Source organism: Amphibalanus amphitrite, unplaced genomic scaffold, assembly GCF_019059575.1.
Source record: "Amphibalanus amphitrite isolate SeventyFive unplaced genomic scaffold, NRLGWU_Aamphi_draft 001457F_arrow, whole genome shotgun sequence".
Classification (NCBI taxonomy): domain Eukaryota; kingdom Metazoa; phylum Arthropoda; class Thecostraca; order Balanomorpha; family Balanidae; genus Amphibalanus; species Amphibalanus amphitrite.
In genome coordinates this window covers 111,113-123,437 of record NW_024882950.1, presented here as the reverse complement: position 1 = coordinate 123,437, position 12,325 = coordinate 111,113, and the positions used below count along the sequence as shown (strand labels likewise).

At 47.1% G+C, this 12,325-nt stretch overlaps 1 protein-coding gene across 1 annotated transcript; it reads right to left on the bottom strand.

Annotated features, from left to right (window-relative positions):
- Positions 1-1,735: 1,735 nt before the first annotated feature.
- LOC122373197 (nuclear transcription factor Y subunit beta-like) lies at positions 1,736-11,836 on the bottom strand. Its single transcript, XM_043351040.1, has 6 exons — positions 11,474-11,836; positions 4,933-5,175; positions 4,161-4,291; positions 3,566-3,763; positions 3,184-3,241; positions 1,736-2,768 (listed from the first exon to the last, which is right to left on the bottom strand). Exons 1-6 carry the CDS (start codon positions 11,712-11,714, stop codon positions 2,677-2,679), a joined length of 963 nt encoding a protein of 320 aa, XP_043206975.1. The 5' UTR covers positions 11,715-11,836; the 3' UTR covers positions 1,736-2,676.
- Positions 11,837-12,325: the final 489 nt, after the last annotated feature.

Here is a 12,325-nt window from a genome sequence, read left to right as displayed (position 1 = left end):
ATTTCTACCTATTTACAATACATTATTTCCTGGGGAATGGCACTTCGTGCGACCTCATGTTATCCTAAGCACTGTAACCATATGGCTAAAATTTTAATGCGTGCAGAGATGATGAAACGGTGTGCCGCAGCGCCGTTTGCCAGCATGTTTTCCATACATTCGTGAAATACCATATACCATGATTAAGTGAAATCGTAAAACGGCGTTAACACCCCACCGCGTTTAACCTCGAGTTCGGTCTCTCCCGTACGACAAAAATGATTAAGTCGTCCGGGCAATGCCGTTCGAGGTCGGCGGAGGCTTGGCTGCCGGTATCGAACGGGATTAGCCGGACGACGCAGAATTTTCTTCACCCTACTATGGACGTCAAACCCCTTGAGACCCCACTTTTTTGCGATAATTTTTAAATGCGTGAACTCTCGTTGACGATATTCTGGCAATGTGTGTTTCAGAACCTGCCGAAACTTTTATTACCAAGGTATTTTGACGCCAAACGATTATGAAAGGTACTTCTCATTCACTCGTAATGCTGAGGTCAATTCAGGCCCGGGCAGAGGCTTGCGTTCGGCCTTACTCGAGCCCCGCCACCAGCGCCATCTGCTCTTAATGTCATCTACCAGCGCCCGCTACCGCTACCAGCTACCGCCCACCATCAAGCCTGGATGGAGCGCGAGACGCGAGTGACCGGTCACCGGGCAAGAAGCGCCGGAGGGGTAGGGCGGAGCTTAGCGCTGACGTCATTACGTGGCTCCGCCCCATGAGCGCGTAGCCTCTTCCCAAACAGCAGATTCGTTCCGTGAAATTTAACATTACGAGTGAATGAGAAGTACCTTTCATAATTGTTTGGCGTTAAAATACCTTAGTAATAAAAGTTTCGGCAGGTTCTGAAACACACATTGCCAGAATATCGTCAACGAGAGTTGACGCATTTAGAAATTATCGCAAAAAAGTGGGGTCTCAAGGGGTTTGACGTCCATAGTAGGAGAAAGCGAACACGCCCTAAAAGCCGGTGTGTTTAGCTCCACTTCCCCACCGGCATGGTATGGTTTAGTGAGATCTAGCCTCAACGTGTTTGTGATATGGCTCGTTATGTGCGGTTTCATCACACACAACATACAGCGCTCCAACCAGTGCAGTGACTTGTGAGTGTATGAGCCCGTGTTTCCGTGACTGGGGTAGAGGAAGATGATTATTTTTGCCGCAATGAACAGCAAGCACTACCGAAGCGACAAACCGTTTCAAACGCCAGCTAATGGCGAACGTAGGTATAAAGCCGAATCCCCAGGCTCCACTGGATCCACTGATCCACTGAAGAAAACAGTCTGGCCATGTTATCTTCTACAGCAAATTTATAGAGACACACATCCAGGCCCTTGGAGTCCCTCAATTTGTATAAAACGCAATGGCCACTGCCCACTGACTTCTCACGATGAGTAAAAAAAAAGCGAAAAACAAGCAGCTACTCTCGCACGAAAAGCCCGAAGTATACTCTGTCATGCTGACGCAACTTAGAGAAAAAAACAAGTTCCTTTGAATTACAGATATGCCGTTTAATTGCACTGTCAGGAGTTGATCACGCAAGAACTTGAACACACTAGTTTGCCAAGAGCGCAGTTTTCAGTTATATAATGTGCTACGGTGATGTTATTGACTGCTTCAAAAAAAAATTCCAAAAACTTTACTCATACTACTCGTATTTTATCATACTAGGCAGAGATACATACCAAATACCAGCTTGATTCTGACTTTCGATGTATTAACTTATCGTACTTTTAACTTACTATCGTATAAACTATCGTAAATTTATCGTAGGCTTTGTACAAAACTATGTTCAGCGAATCCATAGCGTCCAGCCTACTTCGTATTTATAACATCAATCTTCGGTTTCATTCGCACGTGAGCTTCATCATACATCCAAGAGCATCTTCAGATTCAAGTCGATCAAGAAACACCTTTGCTCGTTGTAACACGGTCAAATATTTACCAAAATGTTTTCGTCGACATTCTCAAACCTGTGTCCACATGTGACATAATAATACAATTCACACAACCAACAAGAACGATTCACATATGTACAGAGCCAGAGGTATTAACAGGGTCCTATGGAAGATACATGCCCCTTCCAGAACGCAATCGTACAAGCATGACGGGCTCCGCTTTTCTGAATTGGTTTCAACGAATGTTTGATAGGTATGCATTGCAAGAAAATACGAGTAGCACCGAAGACCGTTTCTTTTATCATAAAACGAGTTCCTCGCCTTTGCGAACTCAAAATTTCGCCCGAATATCACTTGGTAATAAACCGCCTCCTGGATGGTAACAATGGCATGCTAGCACATCAACAACGCGATGCGTTTGCGGAAACACTAAGCTAAAAACGTCCTGCCGGCTTTGCGCCGTCCTTAGCTCTCGACGCCCGCTGGCCGGTCCACTCACCAATCTGTCCAGGCTCTGACTCGGGCTTTTAAAGCCAAACTCACCCTTCACGAGAGTCTCACAAACAAGCAATCCAGGTACCTCTCAATGGACACAGCACCCACCACGCGGCGCACCGCGGCGCACCACAGTTCGGTCCGTTCGTCTCTGTGCCGGCCGCACCGGCAAGCAGCACATCCTGGCGGCGGCTGGCAGAAGCACAGCTGCGATTGCAGTGGACAGGTGGCGCTGTCGGCGGCTCTAGAACTGTTGATTTCCGTACGCGGTGTATATCATCCCGCCTGTCGCTCCGCCTGCTGAACCCTCGCTGAGCGGCTCCAGGGTGTTGGTGCCTGTCAAGACAAACACAGGTAGTTTGAGTACAAGGTGACGCAGAATGGCAAAGTGCGACGGCCATGCACATTGCACACTTGACGCATTGCGGACGACGTAGACTGACACAGATTCCGAAACCAAGCTGGATGTAAATGAATAGGACGGTGCAAGTCTTTCACCTTTCCGTGCTTCTATCCTTCTATCAATTCAAAGTGGATAAATGGATGCTTAAAAGCGTTTATTACCACCTATAGGATAGAACTATGTGAGGTCACTTGACGAAGACAGCCGAAGCAAGAACGGCGCATGACGGCTCAGTGAGCGAGCGGGCAGGCTCGGGCCGGGCGACTGAGGAAAACGGTACATTGCTGAACAACACACCAATACGAGGCCACCGAGCGGATGTGGGAACACAAGGAGACATTCACTTACCGAACTGGGGCTCTTCAATTTCATCGAACTGGTCTGGCATCTTGTCGCCTTTTATAGACTGAAAACAAACAAAGACGGGGTGAATCTCATTATCAAGACATGCTCTTTTGTAGCAGAATCGATACCTGTTTCCAACTACTTAACAAGAGTTTCTTTAGCACAGTTTATGAGACTCATATCAATGTCAAATCAAATCACATTCGCAGAAAACGTTTCCAGAAATGTAAGCTTAGCGACGAGGGATAACATGAGCTGAGCACTGAATAAGTGAACAGTAGATCAAAATCGATTCAACCAGCTGCTGCACATCCGTTTCAATGTCTTGGCCCCCGTTCCAGATAACCCAAGTCCCAGGAAACTACCGAATTATTACGCCACCCACCTCTCTGTATTTCTGCAGGAAGAGCTTCAGCGGTTCGACGTAGTTGTCGAAGCCGAGGACAGACATAGCGAACAGCAGGTCCTCGCCATTGATGGTCTTCCGCTTCTCCTGGTGACACCGGTCGCTGGCCTCGCTCGTGACAAAACTCACAAACTCCGAGACACACTCCTGCATACACTCCCGGGACTCCTTGGCGATCTGACGAAGGGCAGAAGAAAATACGAGTTAAAAGATGCATTGCATTGCGATGATGAATAAATGATCGATACTTTCAGTTTTATTTGTGTCTCAAGAGTTGTGCAAAATAAGAATTAATAATGGTTTGGTAAATGATGCCACTTCCATCAAACATTTTCTAGATCTAGAATTTTTTACTAGACCAGCAACAAAGTGACACTTATATTGCACTCCGCATGTCGCATGATAAACGGTGTGTGCAAGTCAGCCTTTAATCCGTGGTCGATATCCGATGATTACGTTGCCCTGAGTCACGTTGCCATCATACACGACATTTCCCCTCTTACAGAAGTCGGCTCTCAATTTTCTCACCAATTTTAAAAACACTCACCACCCCCACCATCTCCCCCACATATACCTTTCCGTTCGGCGGGATGCCGCGTTTCATGATGCGCGCCACGTTTGCGATCGGTAGAAACCGGTCCTGCTCGCGTAGAATGTTGCTGGGCTCCCCCGATTTGTTACCACCGGAGCCTCCGTCCCCGCTGTCTGAAGCACATAACGTCACAAATCGTCAACAGTGTGACATCACACAACGTGACGTTACGTGACGTTACCATATGCCACATCGCCGGGTCACATCACATCAAATGACTTCGAGCAACGCAGCCATCCACATCATATATCATTCAGCTGCATGTAACATATGAATTTCGGCTCATTATCATGAGACATAAAAAAGAGACAGGAATATTTTGACGATGTTGCAATCCAACCAGCCTATGTAGCGTCAGAACGGTATCAGTCAAAGATAAAGCCGCGTCTATGAAGCGCCATGGCCCAGGGTACTCAGGGCACTGGTCAGGCAGTAGCCGGTATATTACGTAACTGTAACACCGTTGTGTAAATTCTTTAATCGTCGGAGGCAGTCAAGTCACGCAATGTTGGAGCATTCTGCAACAGTCTGTTCCTAAGGTGCTCTGAAAATGGGCCAATTAAATACCAGACAGCACATGTGTGCAAATGCGTATTCGTTTCCCGAACGCGCCAACAACGGGGAACTTTGTGACCACAAGTGGTCGAGCCTCCAGGCTGACACCACACACTAACTCATGGCGTCATGGACAGCACAAACACAACACTCACCAACAGTTGTCAAAGTGCACAGTGTACTGGACAGGCGCACTCACCAGGGTCGCCGGAGTCCTCCAGCATATACGTCTTGCTGTCGCCGATGAAATCCGCGCCGTCCCCGTCCATGGTAGGGGGTCGGTGTGTGTGTGTGTGTGTGTGTGTGTGTGTGTGTGTGTGTGTGTGTGTGTGTGTGTGTGTGTGTGTGTGTGCGGGTGCAGTCGGTGAGGAACAGACGAGCTTCAACACTTCAGCAGGCTCTCCGCCCGGTCGGCAAGGCTTCAGGAGTTCCTCCCGTGCTCCTAAAGAAAATGGACAAAGGTAGGGTTATACGAAACGAGAACGAAACCCGTCGGCATCGGCATGACGGGTAGCATTCATCAATTACCTCGGCCAGTGCGTAGCACTAAGTTTTGCAAATCTCTATCGCCTGACTAGGCCGAAGACAAAACATAGTACTTAAATTTCGAAGAAAAAGAAGCCAATCGAATCTTTTTCTCTTTGGTTAACCAATAAGAAACCATAATCAACTTGATGTTGGGTATTTCGGAGCAAATGTCTTTCTATTCTTTTCTATTTGTTGTGTTTACGTACCTATCTCACTAACACTGGCGGATCGGGAGGGGGGATTGGGGAAATGCCTCCTCTCAGCGCCCGAAATCGACGAAAATTTGTCATTTTTTCCTAAAAATAGAAAGCAAACTAAACAACTTTCATGAGAAAAGGTTTGCTTTAAGTCGCACAACAGTGCTTTAGGAAAAAAACAAAGGAGTTTCTGGAAGTTAGAGAAACTGTTTGGGGGGGGGGGTGTCCCCTCTTGTGGCGTTCGAGACGGCATTCCGGATCTACCTATGTTCACTTATGCATAAGATGCTCTGAATGTGGTAAGAAATGGCATTTCTTTCCATTTCCGAAGCAAAAAATTTGTTCAGATTTTGCTATTTTGTCAGGATTTTGGGAGAGCCTCGGTTTCTAAATTACCAGTAGTAAATTGAAATCACCCCTTTCAAGGTGATTTCAAAGAGGTCATCAGAGATCACCAGTAGTCAACTTTCCCGAACTGTTTGTTTTTTTTTCCACAAACCTACCAATTATAGCCCGTAAAGTAAATAACAGCTATGGTATCATTACAGACAAACACAGACGGATCAAAAGTGTTTTGACTCTGCGGATCTGTACTTAGCTCTGTTATCCTGTAACCATCCAACTTAACAAAATGGTTTCTTAACCCTCGCCGGCACAGGCCATTTTGCATCCTTCGACGGCACAAGGGGGGGGGGGTACGACCCCCCCCCCCCCCTCGCATTTGGCCCCTGATCGAGCTAGAGCTTCGCGGAAAAAAATGAGCGTGTTGCCCGTCACGAGAGGAAGCCGATGGTACCCAATTTTAAGGTCCTAGGTCATCGGGTGACCTTCCAGGTCAGGTCAATGACCCGAAAACCGGGAAAATCGGGACCTGTTAGAAAGTCGTAAAGTGTGGCTGCTATGTGGTTTTCCGGGGTGCTGATCACGAATATCGTGTTAGTTTTTATCAGTGATGATGTCTTTAAGCATTTTGACCAGGTCGGGTCAGGTCAGGTCAGGTCAACCGGTAAGGGTTGTGACGGGTAATCGTAATACGTGTCAACCGCCTCTGACAGCTTCGTAACATGTTACGAAGGCACCAAAACTACTTCGTTAATGTTCAAATGGTTGCTAAATTCGAATTCAGCTCCAAAAACTAGCCTAGAAACATGTAAAACTCGAAAAAGTGAACCGAGGTCACCCGAGGTCACCAAAGGTCAATGACCTGACCTGACCTTCAGGTGACCTTGACACCCACCCCAATGTATGGGAGCAACATCAAATCACATGTTTGAACGTTTGAAACCACGAAAAGCTTACAAACGCGCGGCTAATACGAGCCGACATACGCCGAATCGCGATTCCGGCCAAACATGGTCTCGGAAAAGAGGTCACAGGTCAAAGGTCATTGGGGTCAGGGTCATGAAATTTTCAGGGTAGGTGTAAAATTGATCAATGCGAGGGTACTGAAAGTTTCGTCGCGATCGGCCGCTTTTTACGCGAGTTATTTGCGAAAAACCTTAGGGGGGGTTGCATCACCCCCCCCCCCCCTGTGCCGGCGAGGGTTAACGTCTAAAAACTTCCCGAAAACTTTATTATAGTACTGAAGTACTTTATTGTTTATCATGTTCAGTGTTGTGCAATTATAAACACATTTTTCCTTGCCACAGTTGTTTAGTTTCGCTGCTGTGTTAGAAAAACGGCGAAATTTCGTCAATTTACGGCTATCCGGGAGGGGTAAATGCCCCATGTGTCTCCCCCTTGGACCTGAGAGTGCAGACAAAGCATTCGCTAGCCATCATTACGTTTTTTCGCCAAACTATCCAATTTGACCAGATGCCTTCAGACGACAACAAACGCAAATAAGGCACTTGCACGTGTTTCGTTAAAACTTGGTCCCGCCCAAACCATTTTGACATGTTGATGGACATGACATGCATCTGTCAAAACATACTGCCGAATGGTGATCTTTCACGACGCTACTTAACCTCAAAGATATAAATGGAGCCAAAAGTGCCATCTTCCAGTACAGTAATCACAAGCTGCATTATCTACCATGCTAGCAAGCATTTCATTGATTTTCGAACACACGATGCGCTATTTACTTTTATCGACTTAGACACGAAATTAACTCTTCCATCCCAGGTGAGTTAAAAAATAAGATGGCGTGACACTAGGTCCAGCTTGGTCACAGGCATCGAAAATCCGAGAATAACATCTCATGCATCCTGTCATGTTCTCTTGATCACTGAAAGTTCTGAATAATTTTCCATTGCCCGGGTTCTCAGCTGCGGGGTTAACCACTTCTCATTACATACACATCGAACTAGACGACGTCAACCTATCACTATCACTCTCCGAATACAAGGCCAGGACTAAGAAGAATAGGCTGAAAAAAGTTTTCTCAGCCAAAACAAAGTTCTTCAAAAGTGGCCATGAAATTGAAACGGCCAGTCGATACGAAGTCGGTAAATGACACTTAGCACAAAACAACGGGCGTCATCGTATCAAGTGAGCAGAGCCGAAAAATATGCTCCCGTTGGCACGATCGAATGTAACAAATTTAAATGTGATCACCTACGAGAGCAAATACCGGGGTGAATTCACCATTCGCCAACACGCGACGGATGGGTTCACTGGCGGAGCCAGAGCGCCCCGGGGTGGGTATTGGACGCCCCTTGAGAGGATATACAGGGTATCCCAGAAATGACCGAACATTTCAAAAGCACGATTTGTTTGTTAATTGGGGCTTTAGGGCGCGCCGACTACTATTATGGTCATTTTGCGCCCATCACGTAATATTCCCAAAAGCACGATTGTGCTAGATTCTAATGAGATTGGAGCATCATAATTTTACAACACATCCTTTACCTATCGAGCCAAAGGCGGCGGAACGGGGAGGGCACCGGGGTACCGTGCCACCTTTGATTTTGGCATTTTAACATTAGCCCCCCCAGTCACGACTTGAGTAATTATTATCCTGAGTCAGCGAAGAGTAGTCCCTTCTCGTTTTTAGCCTAAGCCACCAAAAGGCAATCATGGTGAATGAAATCCAGTTCTGAACTTTGTAAACGAACTTTCGGCATGGTTCTTGCTGGAAAATTCCAATGAGCTCATCTGCAAGCAGGTAGACGTGAGCAAAGCGCAGTTATATCATCGAGCGAAGCCAGAGAGGGCAAGAGATAACATGGTTGACAAGCCTGGGCAGGGCAAAAACGGAGCGTGCACTGCACCAGTAGCCAAGCGAGTGGTTGCCATAACATGGTCAGCAAACGTCCCCGATCTACCTGCAAGCTAGGCTAAACGACGGATTAGGGCTAGTATCAAAACATCAGTCTATTTTTTACCACGGTCTTCGACAAAATTTTGGAATTTGGGCCTCCGGAATGGAAAATAATCCCTTATGTAGTAACGAAAAAGCCGCGCAAATCGCTGCAAGTTGGCGAGAATATCATATTCAACAAAAAAGAAATGAACAGAGACACATTTTGTGGTCTTACGAATATCCAATTAAGGTATTCAGCCCTTTGAGCCGCCAAAAGCAGTCGTGTGTGGACACTGGAGTCTGGACGTCAGATAGCGACAACGCCCCAACAGCGGAGTCGGCCATGCTCCCGTCGAAAATCAAAGTGTGAGACATTTTGAGCCAAGGTGCACTCATTCACCTTATGTGATACTCCAAACACGACTGCTGACAGAGAGTACCACTGTGGTAATATTCTATCACTACAAAACTATAAACGCCGTGAAACCAATGGCCATGAACGGGCTTGTTTCGGAAACCAAATATGCTAGAAGCTAAAGGTCGCGCCATGTTCAGGGGAGGTTCTCCACTTCCGATGTCAAGAACAACGCAACAGTGGTGCAGCCATAGTTTTTTTTTTAGAGAGAGTGTCTCATGGCCAGTGGCTTCGGACCAGTTAAGACATAAATTTAATCGAATTCATCTGTAAATATCCTTCAGCAAGAGGCCAATGATATCCGGCCCAGCTTACAACCAGTTTCGGGAGACCCGTAAAACAACCGAATCGCAAGCGAGGATGGACTTGCATTTATCCACAATTGTCGTTATATTTTGTAACTAGCGTGTTACATGTGTTATTTCCAAGCTGCTCTAGTTCACTATATCAGACCATAAAAAAACGTTATTGTTTTATTTTCTGATCTTATAGATACGCTTACAAACAGTGTTCGGTCAATTCTGGGACACACTCTGTACCCTCTCAACAAGATCTACAAACATCCCAAGTCGCTGTCCCCAAAAACCTGAGTTCATTTCCTTTTGAGCGGCTGCGACGTTCAAAACAACTATTTCCGTTTATAAAAATTAAGATTCTTTGGTTTCCTTATCATATCATGAAAAAAGAGAAAAATCCATCAATTGCGGACGCTGAGGAAGAGGCAAATGTCCCCAAACGGCCCTTGCATCCGCTAACGCATGGAATTCGTGCAACTACTCGGACAAAGTGTCTTGGAGTTGGACGGACAAAATTTTACTCCTTCGAAAAGAGCGACATGTCTGAGCTTTTCAACTTTTGGGTCGTATGTTTCATGAAATCGCTCCCATTGAAGGGCAGACGTTAGGACGTAGGTAGGTAGGTACTAGGTAGCTTTACGGCGAACGGCGACGGTCCTTCTGCGAAAGCGACGGTTGCCGTCGGTGCTTGAGCCCCGTATTTATATCGCGAAGCATGGACTGTATTTACGGCGACCGGCGTTTGTTGCGGGACTATGGCTCTGCAATACGTCTAGATAGCGAATGTCGTGAGCATAAACTGAACGCTGTTGGTGTTTTTGGTGCTCAAAAATAATAAGGCACTCTCGTGAAAATATAATTGGCATTTGTCAACGGGAGCACGTTTACACCACATCGAAAACCGGGCTCAATGCCGTTGCTTTCAAAATGACAATCCATCGTTATCACCATATCACACCACGCACTGTCTGAATGTGAGCGTCCCATCCCATCTCTCTCCCCGGCACATCCAGCCCTATTCGAGCGCTCCCCGGGGCCGTTGCAGCGCGAACAAAGACCGGACAACTCGGCTCGTGCCTCGTGGGTAACCGGCTCGCACGGCAGCTGCCGCCGAGCAGCCTCGCCACAGACACCCTGGTATGAAATGTGGGGATGAGGGAGTCCAGGGGCTATTTACCGTGGAAAGAGCCGGAAAATAGCAGTCCTTGAAGGCGGTGCTACTGCCAATGACCTTGAACGGCGGCGGAGTGGGGCAGCGCTAGAAGCGCTCGAGGCTATTTAGCGAACATCTGCATACCAAAAGACACTGCTCTGTCTCCATGTTGCAACTAAATAATTTTTATAAGAGGAATAAATTGTCTACCATGTCGTGTCAGCCAGCAATGGGAGACAGCCCAGCAATTAAAATCATGAGGCAATCTCTATCATATAAAAATACTTTTTCTGTTGCCACCATTCACATTGTTCACTGGATCCTATATTGAGAAAATTTTGGAGATGCCCAGACCGGCTGCAAGTCAGTTTCATTGTCAGCTGCTTTTCTTTTTTTCCGGCTTCTGAATGCCGGTGCTTCGCATGCACCTCACGCGCTGCACAAAATACCTACTCACACCCTAAGTCACCAACCCTCAGGTAAAATGGGGAAAAACCGATGCGTGCATTACACTCATGACATAATCGTATTCACAGTTACTTAAAATCAATTGCAATTTGCAATCAAATAATTCAACGTCTGTACCTAATATAACAAGCCACCGCATTACATAAACTTGTGACCTTGTCCGAATCTTACACAAGAATCTCGTCTCTGTGAATCGCAGCTCCTCAGCAGTGAGAAACTACATGCACGGTCCGCATTCACCACCGTACCAAAGCCCCAGCTCATTTGAGCTCGCCCTTTTTCATTTCCCACACTTCAAGTCCATTTCAAATACTCCAACGGCTCCCCGAGCTGATTTGCGCCGAGTCGAAGCTCCCACGCCGCCGCGGCCCTGGCGCAGCCAATGACGCCAGAAATTATATCGGCTAAAGAGCTAATGAGCCTATCAAAAGTTGCTTACCAGTCAGGAAGGCGGCAATGCAGCTCCGATTGGTGTGGCCGCCGAAATCCTCACTCCTGAATGGACAGCTCGGCTGGGCGCTGCTCGGCGGCTGGTTGGTGGACGCACGCTCCCGCTCACCACTCACGGACGAGAAAGGCGACGCCGCCGCCGCCGCGCAGCCGGCCCGCGGCAGAGGCGCGCTCAGGAGCCAGCGTGGGGTCGGCGAGAACAAAGGAAGTTTGAGGAAAACTTTTTGCATTCAAGGGAAAAGAGGCAAACACATATGCTAGCTTTTGTTTAATTACCTGAAATATATCAAACTGATGTTCATAACTTCAATCGCCAGCAACTTTTCATTGTATTCCGAGTCAGCTAACCCTGACCGCGCCACCTGGGGATCGATGCGGATGTGAATAACAGCGGCCTCGAAATGCGGACCTGGCGGACGCGCGCGGTTCTCATTTCGAGGCCAGCCAGAGCGTCTCAGTCGTCACTAAATTATTGAAAATGCACTAAAAGAGTGAAATGTCACCTGTAGCAGCCACCTTTAAGGAAATTCACCTAGCCCTTTAATATTTGCCCGCAGGCACTAGCCCCATAATAAAATTAGCTGTTAATTGACATATTGATCGATAACTTCTATACTATTTGGGTATTGAGTTAATAAAAAGCTATGGATGAGCACAGGCCACAGAGGCCGAGGCGCATCCAACAGTAGGTAGTAGTGGAGAGTGGGGTAAGACGCCCCCCCCCCCCTTAAGGGAAAATACAAACACTCTCCGCATAATTTTACCCGCCATTGATATATGTGTGCATTATAATAGACCAACTATTTCTCCTTCTTTGCGAGCCGGAAATTGTGCACACTCA

Bases quoted from the DNA above. Each gene is read 5' to 3' on its own strand.
- LOC122373197 (XM_043351040.1), bottom strand. From the start codon at position 11,714: ATGCAAAAAGTTTTCCTCAAACTTCCTTTGTTCTCGCCGACCCCACGC. The intron at 4,292-4,932 runs GTGAGTGCGCCT...TATGTGCTTCAG, and splicing joins GGAGGACTCCGGCGACCCTG to ACAGCGGGGACGGAGGCTCC. The intron at 3,242-3,565 runs GTGGGTGGCGTA...GTTTGTTTTCAG, and splicing joins TCCTGCAGAAATACAGAGAG to TCTATAAAAGGCGACAAGAT.